Source organism: Amblyomma mixtum, chromosome 5, assembly GCF_055824585.1.
Source record: "Amblyomma mixtum isolate Tamu chromosome 5, ASM5582458v1, whole genome shotgun sequence".
NCBI classification, from domain to species: Eukaryota; Metazoa; Arthropoda; class Arachnida; order Ixodida; family Ixodidae; genus Amblyomma; species Amblyomma mixtum.
The window spans coordinates 79,705,157-79,726,736 of record NC_143016.1 but is presented as its reverse complement, the minus strand read 5'-3'; the positions used below and the strand labels follow the sequence as shown (position 1 = coordinate 79,726,736).

The following is a 21,580-nucleotide window of genomic DNA, read 5'->3' as shown; positions in this document are numbered from 1 at the left end:
TAGACCGTGCGTGTAAGAGCACAAAACTCAGAATTCGCTTTAAAAGAAATCTACAGGATTCTGTGGTGTTTATATCTGAAGGAACAGCCTGAAGTTAGCGTTCCGCAGCGTGGCGGCGTAAGTTACTGTTACACATTGTACATTCTAGCGTGATGTAGGTTATTGTATTATAACACAAAAATAGCAGATTACTTCGTCATTAGGCGTCAGGTGTTGCTGGCGCTGTCATTGCTTCATAAAAACAAAGATATCAATAGATAAACAAATAAACGAAACATTCCATATTAGTGATGGTATTCTGAAAACTCAGCTTTAACGCCCAACATGCAACATGCTTTGAAACCCGTCGGGGTTAAAACTCGTTTCTTCCTTAATAAATGTGCACCTATGCGGAGATACGGTGGCCGCAACTGGCAAAGGACGGGGTTAATTGGAGAGACATGGCCTTTGCCTGCAATGGGTGCAGTCAGGCTGGTGAAGAAGATGATGATGAATGATGCAAGAAAATCAAGCTATCATCTGGTGTCAGTGCAGACAGTTTCACGGGAACTTAGAGAACGCCGTTTTATTTTTGTTTTCATTTTCTTGCTCAACTGGACGCGGTCGTCGTTTTCACGCTCACTAATTAAAGGCCTGTTCGCAGTAAAGCATGTGCTAATATTCGGCTGCGTATTAAAACGCTCAAAGAATTTCCGCATCAAAAAAGGCGGCGTTCCACGTGACTCTGCCCATTGATCGCAACTAAAATTGATACGGGAACCCCGCGGTGGCGCCACTTTCCCACTAACGACCGTGGGAAGTGTTCGGCGAACTTTGCTGCAGCGCTCAGCTGGAGCGCCGTGAAGTGTGCCTCGAATAGACGTAGAGGTGCGAGATTCATTCTTTTTTAAAGGTACACGGGGCAAATTGAAGTTGGCCTGTAGTGACAGGTTACTTCATTCTAACCACAACGACCAATACATTCATTGCAAACAATGCTTTTATACGGAGGCAAAGGCGAACAAAAACATCAAATACAGATGTCCCCTTCAACGGCCGATTTAGCAAGTAAACTGCGGTACATTAAGTTTTTTGGAGCGGATCCCAGAGGCTAGAAGCCGGCACTATTCTACTTCACTGTACTGGCACTAACTTCAAAATGGGGATCACGGAGCCCATTTCGGTGTAGGCGTCACCAGTTTGATTCGAGTGGTGTCAGATATTTTAAATGCAATTTCCTCAGCAAAAAATCCGTACTTCGTTTCCGAGAAGCATCAACACACCCAGGAACAGCCAAATAATCGATTTTTACTTTAAAAAATTCGAGTTCTCTTCGGTGTCTCTTTAAACCATGGTGTCTTCAGGAGCCTTCGCCTAGAACCGCAGTCAGGAGCGTTCAGCAGTAGACAAACTACCTCCATGCGTTACCTACTAAGGCGTCAACAGGTCTGAAGCAGAACGCCAATTAATTTGGACCATTTGTTTCTTCTTCGACGTTATTTCGCGATAAATGACACCTCTTTTTTGAGGAATAAAGTTTGGGGTTCTTGTCTACGGAAAGAATGTAAACATTGTTCAGTTCAGTTCCGTTTTATTAGCATAAAGGACCTCTTTTGTCGCGGATATTACATTACTGGGCAGATAAAATTTCGCCGTTTTTTTTTTCATTTGTTCTGCGAATTGTTTTAGTTAAATTATCCTGTTCGTGTCCTGTTTGAGTTTCCGCATATGTTTTCTCTCTCGCTTTCCTTGAACAGCGAAACGGTAAGTGTGAAATGTTGCGAACGTTTGTGAGAAGAAAAGAAGCGTTGATAAAAAGATGTATACACCCTAGAAATTCTCTTTTTGTCTGCTTTCTAGCATCATATGTGCTCGTGTTCTTTTATTTTACTTTTTACTTATGTTGCCTTTCTACTTTTTATTTTCTTTATTTTTGACGACAAGTCCTCTGATTGTTAACTATTAAGAGCTTCCTTATGTTCAAGCCTGGAATGACTTACAGCTCTGATAAGCTCAAATAAATACGAAAGAAATCGGTGGCATTTCGTGCGAGCTGACGAAAATAAATACAGTTTGCTTAGCTCTTCTTATTATAAGGAAAAGAAAAGACAGCTGCGATTGTTCTTATGGTAATTTATTTTATAGTAACGTACCTAACTCTATTACAAGTTCCTATTATGTGAGTTGGTAGTTCATATTGATGTGGAAGGGTTTATAGCGCAAACAAAGACACGGACAAGAGAGACGAAACACACACACAAGCGCGTCCATGTGTGTTTCGTCTCTCTTGTCCGTGTCTTTGTTTGCGCTATAAACCCTTGTACCTAACGCATTCTATTTTTTTTTCTTTCCACGCCTCCTTCCGAACCCCACCCCATCTTCACTGGAATGGCGCAGGAACTACCTTGGAGCGATCGCTGTGGCTGGCTTGGTCGTGTTTGCTTTGGTTGGCGTGGCCACCTACATGGCGATGAACCGTGGCACCGCCGCAAAAGGTTATGCTCACCCGCATCCAAAAGACGCCAAGAGTTTAATAAATGCATGCCCGTCTGTGTATTCTTTTTTTTTTTTTCGAGGCACGAGAGGGAAGGCAGTCACTCAAGCTGCTCGCGAAAAGAGTTGCTGTTGTTCATCGCGTCTCTTGCCTTCATTTTTTTTTTGTTTTAAAGGTCTCCATCATTTTATTTTTCGCTGTTTTATTATCTGGTAGTAAATGCAAGGTCTAGCTTCTACAGCATGCGTTTACAATTCCTGAAATGTCCACAGGGACCGAGATTTCTCAGCCATTGCAACGTTTTTGTTATATCGATCGATACATCTTGCACCTCTGACGGCATTCATTCTGTGTTTTTCTTTTGGTTCCTTCGTTAAATACCGAGGGGGGAGGGGGGGGGGGGGATTCCTACTAGTAAGGCATGGCACACTCGATTCCAGTACGCAAAAAAAAAAAACTGTTCCTGTTAAAGCGGCTGTCGTGACTCCTTTTTGTCGACCTTACTGAACCAATCCTTCCACGATGACAGGAATTCGTACCGCGTTGGTCGTTACAGCGAGAAATGTTGGGGTAACAAACCAACGGGTTTTAGATTTTTAAAAAAGTAACGCAGACGAGTGACGTCAGTCTGGCTCGTCAATCTTTGGAAACTATAAACATATCGGCAGTTGCTCCGTGTTGCGTGCCATGTTTTCGCTTTGCACATCTACGCATTAATTTTGACATTTTTCGAAGCGCTAAAACAACATGGACGAAGAAGGAACAGACAGGGACGAGCGCTACTTCGAACTGTTTATTTCGTAAAACCGCAAGTGCTTTAAACAGTTCTCGAACGCTTTTATGACATGGCAGAAAACTGCACGTGCGACATTACACAGTATAGCTGCCGAGACTAACAGAACCAAGACGATAAGTGCACGATTACGTTGATACCCTGAGGAAGGCAAGTTCCTTCTTTGACAATGCAATAGACGGTGAGCTTACACAAGTGCTACCCAGTGATGCTATGTTCTGGGCTTCTATGATCTCTCGGGTTAGTTGATCACGACTACGTCCGATGATGTGGCACTGATTTAACAATGGAGCACAATTACGGCACTTACTGCAGTGAATGGCTAGGTTGCTTCCGCAGGAATTTTTAACATCGTTGTTGTGCGGGCGTAGCCGGTCATTGAGACAACAGCCCGTCTGCCCAACATACTTTTTGCCACAATATAGAGGGATGCAGTACACAACACAGTCTACACAGTCCACGTACGCTGTTTGGTGTTTGATACCACATACCACGCTTCGAAAAATGTCAAAACTGCACCAACTATCCCGATCCGCTACCCATCTACGCATTAAGTAGCTTCGCCTTCGAAGTACCCTAAGCTCTGTGCACACAAAGTTCCGCCTTCATAATGCACTTGATTGTTCAACGCAGACCGCGCCCGGGCGCATGCTGTGCGCAATGTCGACGAGAGCGGCGCGACGACTGACGCCGTGAGGCCCGAGAAGAGGCCGCCGGAGGCCGGGCGACGTGCGGGTGAGGAGATTCGGACGACGAGGACGAAGAAGACGACGACGACGACGACGACGACGTCCAGCTCGACCACCACGACCGCGTCGAGTACCGAACCGGAGACGACGACCGCAGAGGCCGGCACCACTGTCCACAACAAAATCGGCGAACTCGATGCCGGCGAAAGCACCCAAAACGAAGAGGACGACGTACCAGGTACGGTGCACATTTTCTCTGGTCCCTGGCATCGCTCGAGCGTTGTGTGGCGGTGGCCGAAATAGCTGGGATGGCTGCTCAAGTAATTGTCGCTGCCTATAACCGAGTTATATACGAGGTTTCCTGTAGTATGGTAGGAAGTGACCAAGTGTATTCTTGCAAATACGCTCGCTGACAGTCTGTAACCTTGCGACAGATTTTCCGAGGTTTGTGCATAAAGCACCAAAACATAATTTTCTTTGGATAGAAACGAACACAGCAGCGAGAGGCGCAATCTAACCTCAGCCTCGAGGCCTTCGTTAGAGTACATATGCTTTGCGTCAGACACTATGAAAATATAAATGGCTCATCACTTCTTAATTTTGTTTAGACTCGCTGAATTTGGTACGTACTCTAGTTCTAAACTGGAGTGTTTTCTTCTCTGATACCTAGGCTCTTCTTGGAGATGTCCTGCCGCGGGGGCTCAGTGATTATGGCACTCGGCCGCTGGCCCGAAAGACGTGGGCTCGATCCCAGCAGCGGCGGCTGAATTTCGATGGAGGCGAAATTCTAGAGGCCCGTGTTCTGTGCGATGTCGGTGCACGTTAAAGAACCCCAGGTGGTCGAAATTTCCGGAACCCTTCACTACGGCGTCTCTCATAGCCTGACTCACTTTCGGACGTTAAACCCCGATAAACCAACCAATAAACCAATCTTCTTGGAGACAGCGGATAAGTCTCTCTTACACGCCTATGACTAAGCATGACAGTTAACCTATCAATTTCCAGGAACAGCAGCACTTATCTCAACAACTGCAGTGCTTTTGGAAAAAGATATCCGCCGGAAAGGATGTGTAACAAAGCACGGGAAAGTCACTGCTCCAGCTGTCTCTGGATAGGCGTAAGGCAACGTCTGAAGCCAGTGGGATTCAACAGAAACCGAGTGCATAACCGATACTTCACTTTTTGAATTACGATTGCGATGTTTGTTTTATAATCGGTTGTGACTGTGCCCCGAGGCCCAAGGAAAGGTTTGTTTCGGTTCATCGAACAGTTGCTTTTTATGTCCTGTTTCGGTGAAAGAACTCACATGTTTCCGTACATGTCGCGGCGTACCATAAGTTTCGGTGCACGGAGATGTAGCCTTCGAGTTTTATGCAAACTAACCTTATGAATGAAACAGCATTATTTATTTCTTCGCATGTATCATATCCAGCTTTCACGCTACATGGTCATATATCCTTTGTACAACATGAACTGGTGGGCGAGGTGGTCTGAGATATCTAGTGAAGCAGAGCAACGGCACATGGCCAAAGGGAAGAAAGGGACGAACACAGCGCTGTGTTCGTCCCTTTCTTCCCTTTGGCCCTGCACCGTTGCGCTGCTTCACTAGACATACGAGGTCTGTTAGAAAAGTATCCGACATTTGGCCGTTAAAAAAAAACTTGCATTACTGGAGCGTTGCAAACCTAGTCATCTTTAAAGTAGTCTACTTGGGACTCCACACACTTCTCTCAGCGGTGCTGCCATTGTGGGAAGTATTCCGAAAAGGCCCTTTTCGGAATGGAGTTTAGCTCAGCTGTCGTTGCAGCCATAATGTTCTTCCTTGCCTGAAATCGCGCTCCTTTCAATGGCCTTTTGATTTTGGGAACCAGCCAGAAATCGCAGGGGCCATATCAGGACAGTAAGGAGTCTGTTGAACTACAGGAGTCTGGTTTTTCACCAAAAAATCTGATTCGAGTGCGAGGAATGTGCAGGAGCATTGGCGCGATGGGTGCGCCAATTTCCTGTTGACCTCAGCTCCGGGTTCTTGCGCCGCACAGCATCACGTAGGCAACGGAGGACATCCCTGTAGTACTCTTTGGTCATTGTTTGACCCTGTAGAGTGCGTACTCGTGGTCTGCCACACAGAGGGTGTCAAAGAAAGCAGTCAGCATCACTTTCACATTGCTGCGCAATTGGCGGGCCTTCTTAAGTCTTGGTGACGTAGAATGCTTATACTCTGACGACTGGGATCTGGTTTCCGGGTCGTACCTGTACACCCAAGACTCGCCACTAGTGATTATGATGTTGATGAAGTCGGGGTCACTGTTTGCGGAATCCAGCATGTCCTGTGAGACTTCAACACGAAGCTGCTTTTGCTCCACCGTGAGCGGCTTCGGCACGAATTTCGCCGCAACTCTCTCCATGGCCAAATATTCGGTGATAATGGAATGTGCGGAGAAATTGCTCATGTCCACCTCTTCCTCAATTTCTCGGATAGTCACGCGACAGTCCCGCATCACCATGGCGTTCAGTTCGGCAATGACCTGGTCATTTTGGCATTTTGATGGCCGATTGGAGCGTGGCTCGTTCTCCACCGATGTGCGGCCATCTTTAAAACAATTGTAACACTGCTTAAACTGTGTGCTGCTGATAGCATCTTCACCGAAAGCCGTCTGAATATATCGAATGGTTTCCACTCGGCTGCCGCCAAGTTTATGGCAAAATTTGTTGAAGTAGCGCTGCTCCTTTCACTCCGCCATTTTCCTTGCAATAAAAAACCGACGAGAGCACTGCACACTGCCTCACTCAAACGCTGCTTCCCAGCGACTGACGCTATCGGCAGGCAGGAAAAAATTCATGCATGCGCATGAAGGTTCAAGGTCGCCTGATGCAAGCGCGCTTGTCTCATATCCATCAGGTGTTCGCAAAAAAAATAAAGTCGGATACTTTTCTAACAGACCTCGTATCCTCTACTATTATCGTTTCGCTTCACTGCTGCTGCGGTAATTCCCAAAGGGAGGGGAGTGTCGTAAATGCAGTGTAATTCTTATTGCCGTATGCTCTTGATGGGCTCCTGTGATAATAAATATAAATAAAATGCACTCAGTAGGTATCCACAATGCAGGTATACGATGCACAATGCACAATGCAATGCACGATGCAATGCACGATGCAATGCAATGCACAGGCACGATGCACAATGCATCGTGATTCTCATAAGTATGAGAATCACGATGTCGTAAGTTAATTTGGTTTGGTTTTGGGATTTTGTTGGGTTCAACACCCAAATCTGCTTAAGCTATGAGAGACGCCGTTGTGGAGGGCTCCGGATAATTTGTACCACATTGGGTTCTTTAACGTGCACTGACATCGCACAATACACAGGCCTCCGGTATTTCGCCTCCATCGAAATAAGGCCGCTGCGGCAGGGATCGAACCTGCGTTTTTCGGGTCAGTAGCCGAGCACCATAACCACTGAGCCACCGCAGCGGCTCATAAGTTAATTTACTTATGCCTCGGAATTCAGGATGCATTTTGCCTGGGACTTCACTGGAATTCTAATTATGCTCTTATTTTCCTTCTGACACAATGTGGCCGCGAACGCTAGCACCAGAAGCATGGCTTTTACAAGGAAACAATCGATTAGTGTACGTCGGGGATGCTTTGTAACCCGGGTAGGCCACGGCTACCTTTACACAGCCTTGGCTCCGTTACAAGTCTCCCAAATGGCCTGTTCTACTTTTGCAGATGTCCCGCCAAAAACGAAGACTCCTCAAGCTCAAGAAAGTAAGAGCTAAATCTTGTCGCTAGGTGCACGGCCAAATGACGGTAGAGGTGCAATATGAACCGTTTACAGACGCTTGACTGCATCGTACACTTGTATTTACCTCTTCGGAACTCAAGCTAATTCCACTTAAATATTTTCCACACATGTTAAGCACAAATCCCTAATCAGCCTTCAAATCCTTCAAATTGGGAGTTATTAGCACACACGAAAGTTGTCTGGTTTCATGAAGTGGAGGAATTTATTTTAGGAATGTTTAGTATATGCTCTACAAATTTAAAAGATATATTAAATGACCGTATCATCACAGTATCCGCTTATTGCGTCCCTCATAGGCTGTAAAAATGAACTGATGTTTGTCCTGTAATCAGTGATCCGCTCTTTTCCCGCTGTTACTCTACATCTTCAAAACACATTCATTACTCATGCCCCGCTAATCAACGCTAAGCATGTGATTCATGCTCATGGTAGTATTGCGCTCTACCTGATAACTTGTTCTGCTCTTTGTATCAGCTTCACCGACGACGGAAGCTGAGGAAACAACTTTGTATGAAGCTGCTGAAGGTATGCCCACCAAACCTCTTTTAAAAAAATTTCAAGTAATTTTCTGCGGTCTTTTTTCTTTCTCGGCATTTACACATTTATTTTTTTCTTTCGGCAAAACCAGATATATTCGCGCCAAGTAATAGCTCTACTTTTGCTGATTTTATTTTTGCCTTCTCTCATTTTAATGTTCCCTTGAATGTTCGTAACCAAAAGGCGACATTAGCAGGTAGACTAATTCAATTGTGCATATAAAAGGCATTTCTTTTTATTAGCAAAGGTGAAATTCCGAATGCTTGTGATCAAATTAAAAGAGGTGAGTCTAGTAGAGAAAGCCGGGCACGATGTCTGTTTAAGAAAAGCGGTGTTAGCGGAGGCGGCTCAAGCCAGTAAACTGGCCAGTCATCTTTACTTTTCACGGCGGAATTGACGAAAGGGATGTCGACTACACCGCATATTTAGAAGCTTAAAGTTTTGTAGCATGATGAATCTCATATTAACATTTTTTACTGGATAGAACACGTTAGTGATGTTCCATACCGTAACCGATAAAATCCGATCAGTCGATCCAAAAGTGCTTATTTCGGGCCCTTTTCACCTGCACTGAGGCCTAGCAGTCTGGAAAAAAATTAAGACATATCGATCTTCAAAATTCCCTTAGACTTCATAAAAAAACTCCTTTTCGCCCAACTTTATTCTTCAAATTTTCTGACAAAGAGAAAATAATCAGTACGGAACGTCACTGGCACTCTCATGCTAACAGAAGAAACTGAAAGACCTTTGTGTTTGGAGGCCTTGGCAGCCACTACAGTTCTCGGAAAACGAAACTGATTAAGCTCCCCATGTAAGGGAAGCTTTGGCCAAATAGCACCTCGGCTCAGGGTGTTTTCATCTACAAAAGGTGGGGTCAAAGACCCATTTCCCAATCATCTCACCCCGCATAAGCTGAGCGCCAGGCAGTGGAAAGCTCGTACTCATCGTATCAACCCCGGCGGCACTGGGGATCGAACCCCGGACCTCCCGCATGTGAGGCAGATGCTCAAGCCACTAGGCCACCGCTGCGCTGCGGCTGGCAAACTAAATTAGTTTATGGGGCATAGCTGCCTGTCACGAGTTGGCACTTAACACTATTTTGTGCGACTTGGCTACTTGATTTTTCAATTACTATATCGAAAACTTCCAAGCTTTTGTCACGCTCCAATAAGGTCGAAGCGCAGCAGGAGCACATGGTCCCAGGTGTCCCTTTCTTAGCCATGTAATTAATATCTTAAGTAAGGCATATACTGTAAAAATTAAATCGTTTTCGTTTACACTTGCAAAAGTTCATCCTTCCTCGCAGTATTTGACAAACAGCATTTCAAGGCATATTTATCGAGGAAAAAGCCCATTGCCAGCTGTTGTATATCTCGGAGTTTACAATGTCCGTTCTCATGCGTAGTACCGACGCCTCTGATGTGCGTCACGGGGAGGATGAAGGCGTCCTCCGCTCTGCCGGAGGACGGCCTCTGCGACTACCTGATCTACAACGCGGTCAATATCAGCATGAAGAGCGGAAAGAACCCAAGCAACGCGACCGTCATCGAACGTCCCGTTGTCAGCGGTGAGCAACTTCATCGTCATCAGTCAGACTTAATAACTGCAGTACCAAGGTACACCCTATCTGTCTCCAATCAGCCCTGTCCAGCTAGGGCCACGGGGATCCTAACCCAGCAAATATAGTTTTCTTTTTTTTTTTTTTCAAAACGAGAAAAGTCCATCGAAGTGCAAAGTGAGACAAACGCGAAGGTTTGTTATCCGTACAAATCGTAAAGCTATCCTAGCTGTTATATGACATAATTAAATGTCGGAGCAGCTCAACACCACGATTTAATGAAAAATTATGCGAATAATTTCGTCAGTATGATTATGTAAACAATGGATTTCACTATCTTCGATGTCAGGCTCTAGATTTCACCCAGTTCTGTTCAGAGAACTTTATTGTTAAAGTTGATTTCAATCTCTTATTATGAAAATAATGCTTAAAAGTGATCATGCTGTGAATACAGCATAAGAACAACTAGGACATCCACTGTGTGCGATTAATGGCGCTGCTTTGCTTCAAAAGAACCAAGTATAGATGATAGCAGGGCTTATGCCGCAAGCACTGACGTAGCAGCCGTCTTTTCTACTGTTAACATCAGGCAGTGCATGATATATAGGATATATTTCACTTTACTGCTGAGTTCTAAATTCACCAGTGGTAGCGAAATGGTACCAACACGTATACAGGACGCAAAACGACAGCAAAACGCCTAGTATCGTCGTGTCCTGTCTGCCACAGCTATCTCGCTTGTAATAATCAATTGACAAAGTCACTGAAGGCTAGCCCACCTAAACACGTTAACGTTCACTGTAGCACAGGCGCATCCTTGCTTCATTGGCGATGGAGATAACGATCCCATCGTTATCGTCGCCTTGTGGCTTCCGATCTCCCACGGATCACTTCCTCATCAGTCAATGAAAAAGTAGAAATATGGGGAAGGAATGAATGAAACTACGCTCGAAACACTCCGACCTATGAGGCTCAAGATGACAGAAAAGGCACTCACGAGTGGAGTTTGCTCATTTTGATCCGTACGTCAATAGAATGGAGCTTAATTTTTGTATTTGACATAGGACTTGCGCGCAGATTTTCTAGGCGTTACTCGACACCTTTAGTTCTCACAGCTTTTGCAAAAGTAATATCTATAAATGAGCTGTCCATTACAGCAAAATTTTACTTAGTTTAAGAAAAAAAACTCCTCATATATTAATCTTGCTTTCTCACAAGACTCCCACTGCCTACATTTTCCTTCCATTGTTGTCCACTCTGCTGCCCTGAGAAACCTGTACAAGTACCTTTCTTGCTTTTCCCTTACATGGCCAGCTCAAGCCTCTTTCCTTGTTTTTTTTTTCGGCAAGGATATCTTGGACGGTTAAGCCTAGAATAAGGATAGAGCGAACACGAGGTGTGTGTAAATTGCCTACCCAGGTGATGAAAGGGCTGAGTACGACAATTTCCCAAATGTTTACCTAGTAGGCTACTACTGGACATCGATGCCAGAAAAGCTGTTCAAGTTATAAAGCACAGTAGAGCTTTCAAAGCATTGAGCGTAGGCTGCCGTTCAGCCATTTCATAATTCTACATTTTTATTCCGCATAAGCATGCACATATCCGCCCATATACCTGTTTCAGCTGAAAGCTACAAGGAATTCAAGAAACGCGCCAAGGGAGCCAAGCTCACAAAGTACGCCGTATCTCTAGAAGGAGACTTCTTGATTCACGGAGAAAAGTACGTGCACATGTACCCCAAGGAGATATTCATCCCCTTCATCGACAACAACATCAAGGGCTTCGGCATAGCCTACCTGGACACGGACATTACGACGTACCTGGAGCACCATCAAAGCCGCATCGAGTACACCATCACGGTAAGCAAGCTGCTCTTTTTCCTGCTTCGAGAACATTGTCTAGAGTGCAACTACATGTCTGCCTTCCTGACCTATGCTAAGGATATGTATTGCGAAAAGATTACGTAAATTTGTGGCACAAAGGCTTCCGCAACAGCACTGCAACCTGCAAGAGTGACGAAGCTTTGAATGCATAAAAAAAGTGCTGTTGGCACATTTTGAGAACGGTTTCGCTTCGGGAGCCAGCCATCGCTGCATCTTACAGAAGCAACCCCTACGTCGCCAGCTGAAGCTATTTTCGTTATTTGTGCATTAAATTTAACTACATTCGGCACTGATATGCCACTTTTTATGCTGATTTCACAACTACCGTCTGCTTTAAGCTAGCTTGAAGTTACATAATTAATCACAAAGTACACTTTCTATGTCAGCATGTTCGTAACGCCCTATTCATTGCAATAAATCTGTTAGTTCGTTTTTAGATGTCCAGTACTCATAGAAATAAAAATTCAACTCCGGCATGCGTATTTACATTAAAACGTTCCGTACAAAAATAACTGTCAGAACCTACTGCGTGTGTAAATAGAAAATTATTTATTTAGTTTTATTGCACTCCTCAGCGTCCTAGGATTCATGCGCGGAAACAGAATCATACTACTGTCGTTTGTAAAAAATGCCAGTCGTAGTCGCCGATAAAATGAAAGCTGAAGATATCAATCATAAAGCTTAATCCCTCGTTTGTTTTTGCTCTTGGTCGGAGAAATGCTTAGTGGTCAAAAGTTTTAGGGGAATCCCCCAAGGTGGAGTAGAATTGTAGCAAGGGGATAATTACTCATTTACATCCACCCAAGCGCAGCCATACGGCTACAAAGGAAAGCTGTACAGCTTTCTCAGAAACTTCGCAGTTAAAGAAAAATTCCTCCTGGTTCGGGACGGAATCGGAATCCAGCATTTCGGAATCGGAACCCAATCGGAATCCGACATTTGACCAACACTGTACCCACTTGGAGTTATTGATCATTTCGCTCTCGCCCTACCATACGGTTGCCGTCGCGGTTAGCTCAGTTGGTAGGGCGACTGCTCCGGTGAAGCGGTGGTCCCGGGTTCGAACCCCGAACCAGGACGAATTTTTCTTGAACTGCGAAGTTTCTGAGAAATCTGTACAGCTTTCCTTTGTAGCCGTATGGCTGCGCTTGGCTGGATTTCAGTGAGTAATTACTCCCTTGTTAGAAGTGTTCATTGCAATGAACAGCAGCGATCTTCTGATCTCTTCTCTTCATGGTGATACTAAGATGGTGATGATCCGTCGTGGAAAACCCGCACAATTCGCGATGCTGCGGAACGACCAGAAGCGCGATTCGCTCGCTTTTTTCGACGCCAGACATATAAAAAAAAAAATTCAATATTTGTACTGCATATATGGCGATAATTTTCCGTCGCCGGCAGACGGATACACCAAGGGTTACGAAAAAATAAAGAAATGAAAAATACTGACCAAATTGGCCATTTTATTTTCCGTGTGCCCCCTTAGCGGACGTTTATTATATTGGGCCACGTTGTCGCAGGCGCGGCAGTCAAGGAAGGTGGATAGCTGCGTAAGAAGCTCTAGCTCTGCTTCTTTTAGGGTCTGCGCTCCTGTAAATAATTTTTACGCAATTGATAACATTACTTGCAGCAGTACAATGAGCACACATAAGCGCTCATTTGAGCGAAGAGGGGTCTATTTTTTTTTTCTGTGCTTCGGAAACGGCACGAGTTTCTCTATATATAGAATACATTTCCTAGCACACAGCCATAAATTCCTGCACGCAACAAAAGACGTATCTCAATCATGTCTTGGAGCCAAAATTATCATTTCCTAAGGTCTGAACAAAACCGGGGACACAGCTTACTCTCCGATCTTAGGAGGATATATATATAGTTTAAAGTTTAGGACCGGAAGGCGCACTTCAACTTTAGACCTGCTAATTTTTCCATATTTTTCTCCTTTTCACACGGTCTTCCCGTCGCTTTCTACTCACTCACATATTCATTTAAGATGCTGAGGAGCAGAATCTAATGGACATAATTTCTGCCTGCTTTAACCTTGACTAAGTATTTTCCTTAGAGTTGACGTGCTGTATGATAAGCACCTGCTATAGCTAGTTCATACAGTATTTGCACTGGGTCTCACCATGTATATTATGATGTAACGCTGGATCAATCAAAGAAAGTAATAGAAATGCCTCACGTTTATTTGATCCCCTGTACATGCTGGAAATTTCGCATCAAAGAAAAAAACAACTTCGATGAAATTTATTTAATGTATTTATTTAACAAATACTGCAGGCCCTAAGTGGGCCCTAGAAGGAGGGGCGAAAAGAATACAGCATTGTGAATATGAGTTCATCGCGCGAAACATACGTTAACAAAACACAATGAGACATGTTCAACTCTTTCAAGAAAGTAGACGCCAACAATTTGTCTATTCAGAGTCAATAGACATGATGACATTATAAGGCAGCTTGTTCCATTCCTGAATTGTACGTGGGTAAAAGGAATATTTAAAGGCATTAATTTTAGCTTGATATAGAGTTAAAGAAACATCCCACGGCATACTCGTGCTTTTTATTTATACAATAAGGAAAGCCTACATGTGCACAAAGAGAGGAAAAAACTGGAAAACAGACCAGAATGCCAATTAAATTTCTTATAGTAGAATTCAAGCCTCACAGCGAGAATGTGAATAATTGTAAAGCCTTATAATTGTTTAGCGCTTTTTTCAGTTTCAATTTTAATTGCTTATTTCTATACAAACTTACATGTTGCCTGCCGCCAGGGCTTCCGCTAACCGCCTCTTTGATCTCATCGCAGCGCATGGACGTGGTCGTGAAGAAATTTGACAAGGAGGCGTACAGTTTCTTCATCATTGCCGCTCTCGCGCCCAAAGGGGAAGACAGGAGCACCTTTGCCAACCAGCTCTACGACACTGTGTAGGCAGCTTTCATCTCCGCTGCCTTGCTTTCATCTTGCTTGTTGATCATGACCCTTCCTCAGTGAGGACAGTCAAAGCATAAGCATCCCGCAGCACCCAAAGAATGTCACCTCAGAGAAGGAGACATTTACGGCCACTCTTTCATTTCTGATCACTTCGCCAACAAATCGTCGACGTCAGACTTATTTCCTTTAACAAGCAAACCTTATTTAATGGCTATTCCAGTGAGGTTCTTCCCAACTGGCGGCGTCAGTGCCAAGTCCAGTGCTCGCATGCACAGTGCGAGGTTGGTTGTTGCCCGCCATGATAACCCCGCGGCTGAGAGGTCCGTCAGATAAACTGAAAAGTGCGCTTATTTTGGTGCGGAAACACACGGAAATCAGGGGAACAAAGCGAAAGGACCTATTCCTGGCCCTCTTCTATCGCTCTCTTCGTAAGGCTTCGTATTCGCCAGACACTGCCTGCTCAGCCATGAAGAATATAGGCGCGTTGCTTTCTCGGTGGGTTTCGCGCACTACTAAATGTCTGCCTGTGTACATATAGGGGTGAAATTATTTCTCAAATCTAATGTGCAGACACGAGTACCCGACGGTGTTTGTCAGCCACTTGACCAACACGAAGGCCAAGCCTTGCAGGGTGCTGCCGTCTAGCTTCTGGAAGTACGAGGACACCAACAACTCCTACATTGCGAGCATCGTAAGTATATCAGCGCAAAGCTTGAAGCGTTTTTCACACTTCGCATGGCCATATATACTATTACATAAAAATGCGAGAACCAAACAGTGCATTCTTCAAAATCCGGATGGCAGCTTCTCTTACCTCTCGGCATCTAAAATGCAAGCAGCGGTGCATCTCGAACGATAACGTTACTTGGGATTCGTATGCGAAGCGAAGGATGCGCCCGAGCCTAAGTGCCAATTGTTGCGAATAATTGCGACTGGAAGCGGCTTTCCCGTATCATTTGGGCACACCTTTAACTGCTCTTCTCCTGGCATATCCCTCCCCCCTCCCTGTCGCCACTTTCTTAGTTTTTTTAACTACTTGAACAATGTTCACTCTATGCTATTCTGTCGAAATAGCTCTGGCAATGAGCTACTTAGCTTGCAATTCTTCGCTACTTATACACCCTGCTAACGGAGATGTCTGCATCCACCTCGACTGTCTCAGTCGAGTTCTCGTTTACTACTCGACATCAAAAAAACTATGGGGCACTTTGGCAGCCTTAAGTACGCTAGGCGAAAGCCTTTGTCGCGCTATTTCGGCTGCCAATGACTGCCTATGCATGTTACGACTGAGACGTCGCCCTTCCTCTACTGAGCTGAATCATCTGACGCGGAACCGCTGCACCGCTTGGGTGCCATCCTCCTCCACTAGCTGCCGCACACCGACTGATGACGGAGCAGCGCTCCACGCCGCCGCGCCGACAGCTCCACCTGTCGACGAAGATGACGTCACCTTTTGGTAGCTGCGCTCGTCGATGAGTCACCCCAGGCGCTGGATGTAACGCCGGACAGACGGACAGGAGAATGAGCCATTAAAGGCTTTCGCCATAATAAATTATATTTCTGTGTACAAAAACTGTGCCACAATTACAACCTGAAGGGCACTATATGAGCACAGTCTTTCAAGTTCTTTTCTACCTTTGACAGTCTTTCAAGTTCTTTTCTACCTTTGGTGCGCGTAGCTACTGGCTAATGCAGTTGAGCCTCGTTATAACGAAGTTGGAGGAGCCCGGCGATTACTTTGTTATAGCCGTAGTTTCGTTATAGCCCGTGTTGACCGAGCTTCCGATGGGTTTCGTCATTACTTCGTTATATGCATTATTTCGTTATAAGCAATTTCGTTATAACGAGGTTCAACTACTGATGCTGCAAGTGCCCGCATTGACATGTCTGTTTTCTTCCTGTTTTCCTCCTCCTCCTCCTCCTGGTGCAGAAAGACGCCCTGCGCATGAAGCGCGTGATCAACCGCTACGACATGCTTCACGTGGTGTCCCTGACGGCAGCCGTGTTCTCCTTCACCATCAGCAAGAAGACGGCGAACCACATGAACCGCTGGACCAACCTCAAGTGCGAGCGCTGCCAAGTGCTCACCATGAACGACGTGAGTAGTGATACACTCGAGAAGGGTGCCACGTTGCTTACGCCGTCACTTTTGGTCCAGCGTTCTCGTCATTGCATCGACCATAGCCTTTAAAGTATAAAGGAGGCTATGCATCGACATATCCTCATCGCGCGTTATGGCGCTGAGGAACCACAGAATTATTATGTAGATAGCATAGAAATGTTAGATTATATCATAAGTACGATGTGCAAACAAATAAAATAACGAAGAAACGATTTATATAAAGTGTTGGAAAAAAAATAACGCCTTTAGTACAAAAAGACGTTTCATAAAAGGCCCCAGTAGTTGTCCCGTCTTTGCCAAAACGAGCCCTATAGTGCGCAGCTGAGAACTGTGTCCTATGGCGCACAAAGAAAAGCAGTCGACCCCAGCAGCACATAATGACATCATAGCTCAACAACCCCGCATCAATCAGTGCCACGAGCCTTCGCAATTCAAAGCGGGCGCCAAATTTTTGCCACGTATAACGGCGACCTGGTTACAACTGTTTTGCTAAAGCTCGCCTATCTAGGACAAATTATCTTCTGCTGCTAAAGGCCGAAGAAATCAAGCTGAACAGAATCAGGTTGTGTGACACTTTTTAGAGCTGAATGACCTCTGAAGCAAATGGTGAACACAGTACACGTTGCGCTTCGGCGACACAACGGCGATCACGGTGTTCAAAATAGTTGACACTCATCCCCCCCCCCTACCTTCTCATTTCTGCCCTCTATGAAATGATTGATCAGTTCATTACTCGCATTACTCTTAATGTGGCTCATAAGTATGAAAACAGGGTATCTGTGTTCCCGTCGTTAAGAAGCCATAAATCCTTTCAGCTTAATCTGGTGCAAATATTCTATATGACGCGTCATTCCGGAAATCTCATAGCTGCTGACCTGTGCCTTTTTGTGGGAATTTCCTCGCAATTTGCCCTTCGCGCCCGCACTTGCAGCTCAGCCTATGCGCATGTCCTTCACTACCTCTGGTGCAGGTTTGCAAGGGAGGCAACTTCACCCGGGGCACGAAGGGAGCAGAGGTTGGAATCCACTACGAATACAGGAAAGCTGACAGAACATGGAGGACCTACGAGACCGAGAAGTCAATTTCGAAAAAGGTTCGAGCACTGCAGCGCAATAATTCTACGACTCATGTCCACTTCAGGAGTGCGAGCCATTGACATTATGTTAATTGCTCATGGAGCCTTTGTAAGCTAGAAAAGGTCAAAAATGAAATATGCACAGCTACCGCCACCACCGGCCACTCTCGCAGCCTAACTGCGGTGACGTCAAGACAGTATTTCGCGGATTCCTAAGACCACGCTACACTGCCATTCACTTTTAAAAGATGATCACGGAGTCCGTTTTCCTCTTGACCTCCCAAATTTGAATTAAGTGACGGAAAGAGAAGTGCTGAATTTTAACACCAGATTTTCTCACCAACAGATCAATATTTTGCCGCCGAACAAGCACCAACATAGACAAAAACAGTCACACAGTCGATTTTTTACTGAGAACAAAAACTGGATCGAGTTGCCCTCAGTGTCCCTTAATGGAACGTACTTATCGCCATGTACAGCATGTGTCGTACTTAGTGGGAACATGGTAAAGCGTAGACGAGGTGCTTCACAAAGTACTGCCGCCAACAACCGGCGTGAATAGGCGGCAAATGCGCATGTGTAGTAAGCATGCCAGGCGGCTCTTTCCGCGCTCACCGGCTGTTGGAGGCAGCACTTCGCGAAGCGCAGCGGCCACGTGTTGGGAGTGTTTCTTCCAAGTATGACAGATACCGTACTTGTGTTACCGCGGCAAGCGTGCGCAATTAACAAATGATAGTCATGGCCGAAACGGTCAAGGTACAGGAGAGCACTGGCGTGCTGCCTACAATGAACCCCCCAAAATGTTTTTTCACGACTTTCCCCTTGAGGCTAGAAGCTATGCGGGTTCTCGACACTGAGCCGAGGTGTGTGGATACATGGAGCTATCAGAAATATGCACATCGCCATTGTTCTTCGGAACGCGTTCTTATACTAGAAACCGGGTGCTGTACTAGCATTAGTGAACTATGATGCCTCCCTCTCGTGTAGAAAAGTTGTACGTTATGCCACGCAGCAAGGTCAACTCTAAGAGAGCCCAGCGTGCCAGTGCCACGCTTGCGGCAAACGTCGCTCGAAGTCGCCGTAATGGTGTCTAAATTAAAAGCCAAATATACACGAAATATCTTTCCTGAATTGGGAAAATCTTCAGCTGAAACAAAAACTTTCAAGACAGCACGAGTGATGTCAAAAGAGGTGCTCGCACGACGGAAGCCAACAGCCACCATGTATAGTCAGCATGATCGTATTTACAAGAAAACCTCACGTCTTTCCATTTTGTGCTCCTCTTTTCTGCAGCTGCAGCTGGCGTTTTCACACATGAGAGCCCACGGCAACATGGGTACGGGGGTCGCCATGTTCGACATCGACGCCGACGAAGCGAGCAAGTGTGGCCGCACGCACCGGTTCCGGAGAGTGAGACACCTGAAGAACATTATGCTGGAGCTGAAAACATTCAACCAGGAGCACAATAAACGAGCAGCCGCCTAGTTAGCCGCCTGAGACATTGATTCTTGTGAAAAATTTACGCTGCACGGTGCCAACGCTTTCTAAACAGGAGGCGAAGAAAGGAATCAAGAGAGGGGGTGAGCGATTTTACTTTTCATAGTCAGTTATATATAAAAATCTGGCTGCTCGAGCTGTCAACTGTGGTCCCAGGAGGGGTGCGATACGAGAGAAACCGAACCTGTAGCTATCGTGAAGAGGATAAGTTATGGGGCCACTGGCGTTGCGGCTGTACACACTGTTTAGCTGCTGTCTTTGACAAGAGGCTTTACTAGAAGGAATGCCGTTGCAGCACCAGGGGAAAACACCGCTCTCCAGAGCACGTCTCGGCGGCCAACCCGGACCTCCGAAACCCCCCGACGCCAGTGCAAACGACGCTCTCTAGCAACGCTCATGCATGTATTCCTCACTCCCACGAGCCATTTACCGAATGTCGTCGCCCTATCGCGCGCTTGATCACGCTGCTTTCACTTGAGAAACCTACCGGAAATGTGGAGTTCTCTTATCCTGGGGTTGCTTTAGTGTTGACGTGTTGTTTTAATGCTCCAGTTAAAAGCACTCTTAGGAATCTCGGAAGGTCAGTATCTCGGGCTATTTTTCGTGCACTTGCATGAAACAAGCTCTTGGCTCCTTCTCTGATGGTGAAAGGGGGAAAGTTACGGTGAAAGGAGAGGCGCGGTAGTTGTAGCACTCAGGGTGGTTACGTGAACCACGCCATGAAAAAGTGGAAAGAAAAGGCGAAAAGGAAAAGGCATTTTCAAGTAGGCAGCTTGTATCTCCTAAAGCGGCTGGATTGCGTCATTCGTGGCATACAACTTTTCAAAGAGAAGAGTGAAGGTGCTACGGTTTGTTTCATAACGGAGGCTCGTTGAAGTGCGATAAGTACATGAAAATAAATAATGCACATTTGTTGAGCAGAAAAAAAAATTGCTAAAAGCGGTCACGCTGACACTGAGTGAGTGTAATGAGTAAAATATCTCTACATATCAATTGATGGTACATGCTTATAACTATCTAGCTATATATCTGCTTATTACTGCCTGCTTATTGCTATCTAATGCTAGCTCACACTGTGCTCTATTAGTGCGCCAGATGTATGCTCTCTGTCTTACGAATGAAGACTCGGGAACTGAAATGAAGGTAAGAGAGAGGGTGACTACAGAGATTGTTCTACAACATGCAGACATAAGTGAAATTCTTTAGTGCGCAGAATCAGTTCGCTGCAGCGGCATTTGTTCGCACGTTGTTCGCCTCCGAATAAACCAGGTTCATCTCTGACACAGGCGCGCAAGCGGAACTTGCTAGAAGGCACAGCCTTCGACCTCGAATACTACCGCGCGTCTTGTCTTATCGGGTAGAGCGTCACGTTTGACGTCAGCGGAGAAACGTCGTTATCGGCGTTATTTTTTCTTTATATACAAGGCTGTCCAGCACGATGCATTTACTCTCGCAAAAGCGCAATATCTGGCAGTGGCAGCTTCCCTAAAAAAGACTTTGGTATAGAAAGATTAGCCCTATCTGATGCCACATGGCAATTGTCCTCGTAATTAAAATAAAAGATGATTACGGCGGAAAGTACAGGTGACAATGCACGGAACACGGCGTCAAAGAAAGCTGATAAATGGTAGTGCATGCGATACGAAAGCGGGGGCGACGAACTAAACGGCCATTGTTTGATATTTGCAATCACATCATATATGCAGTGCATATCTGTATCAGTTTCATTGTTGCACATCGTCCTTCACTTCGCAGCAGACATGCGCTATACAGTTAGTTGAGCGATTGCCTGCCCCCCCTCCCCCCCCCCCCCCCCAAAAAAAAAAAAGAAGAATGGTTGTAGCTTCACACCTTGAAATGTGACAGACGCCAGATAGAAATGTGAAGGACAGGGCGTACTGTTGGACATGTCACATGTCCAACACACATGCGATATTCATGTTTGCAACAATACACACCGATATTTGCCTCCCCATTCACCATACGAGCACGGTGGTGCGGTATTTTATCTTTTATAAACAATGAATGCACGCTGTTTTCTACGTCTAAACTTTCTTACAGACTTAAAAATATAGCCTTGAGAGAATCTAGCTGCGTAGAAGTAAAGGAGATAAACCCATCCTAGCCGAAACCCACTGCTTCCTTGAACCCCTCTCACAGCGAAAAGGTTCCGCCCGGCGACGCTATTGCATCGTAAAGACTGATACGAAATGC

General features: G+C 45.5%; 1 protein-coding gene across 1 annotated transcript; it reads left to right on the top strand.

The window, feature by feature from the left end:
• The first annotated feature begins 2,358 nt into the window (after positions 1-2,358).
• LOC149342777 (uncharacterized) lies at positions 2,359-19,354 on the top strand. Its single transcript, XM_089542234.1, has 11 exons — positions 2,359-2,474; positions 3,900-4,193; positions 7,685-7,723; positions 8,235-8,285; positions 9,703-9,864; positions 11,479-11,714; positions 14,547-14,665; positions 15,243-15,363; positions 16,603-16,770; positions 17,765-17,887; positions 19,163-19,354. The coding sequence occupies exons 1-11, from the start codon at positions 2,444-2,446 to the stop codon at positions 19,352-19,354; spliced, it is 1,536 nt and encodes a 511-aa protein (XP_089398360.1). The 5' UTR covers positions 2,359-2,443.
• Positions 19,355-21,580: the final 2,226 nt, after the last annotated feature.

Bases quoted from the DNA above. Each gene is read 5' to 3' on its own strand.
- LOC149342777 (XM_089542234.1), top strand. From the start codon at position 2,444: ATGGCGATGAACCGTGGCACCGCCGCAAAAG. The intron at 9,865-11,478 runs GTGAGCAACTTC...TACCTGTTTCAG, and splicing joins CGAACGTCCCGTTGTCAGCG to CTGAAAGCTACAAGGAATTC. The intron at 14,666-15,242 runs GTAGGCAGCTTT...TCTAATGTGCAG, and splicing joins AACCAGCTCTACGACACTGT to ACACGAGTACCCGACGGTGT.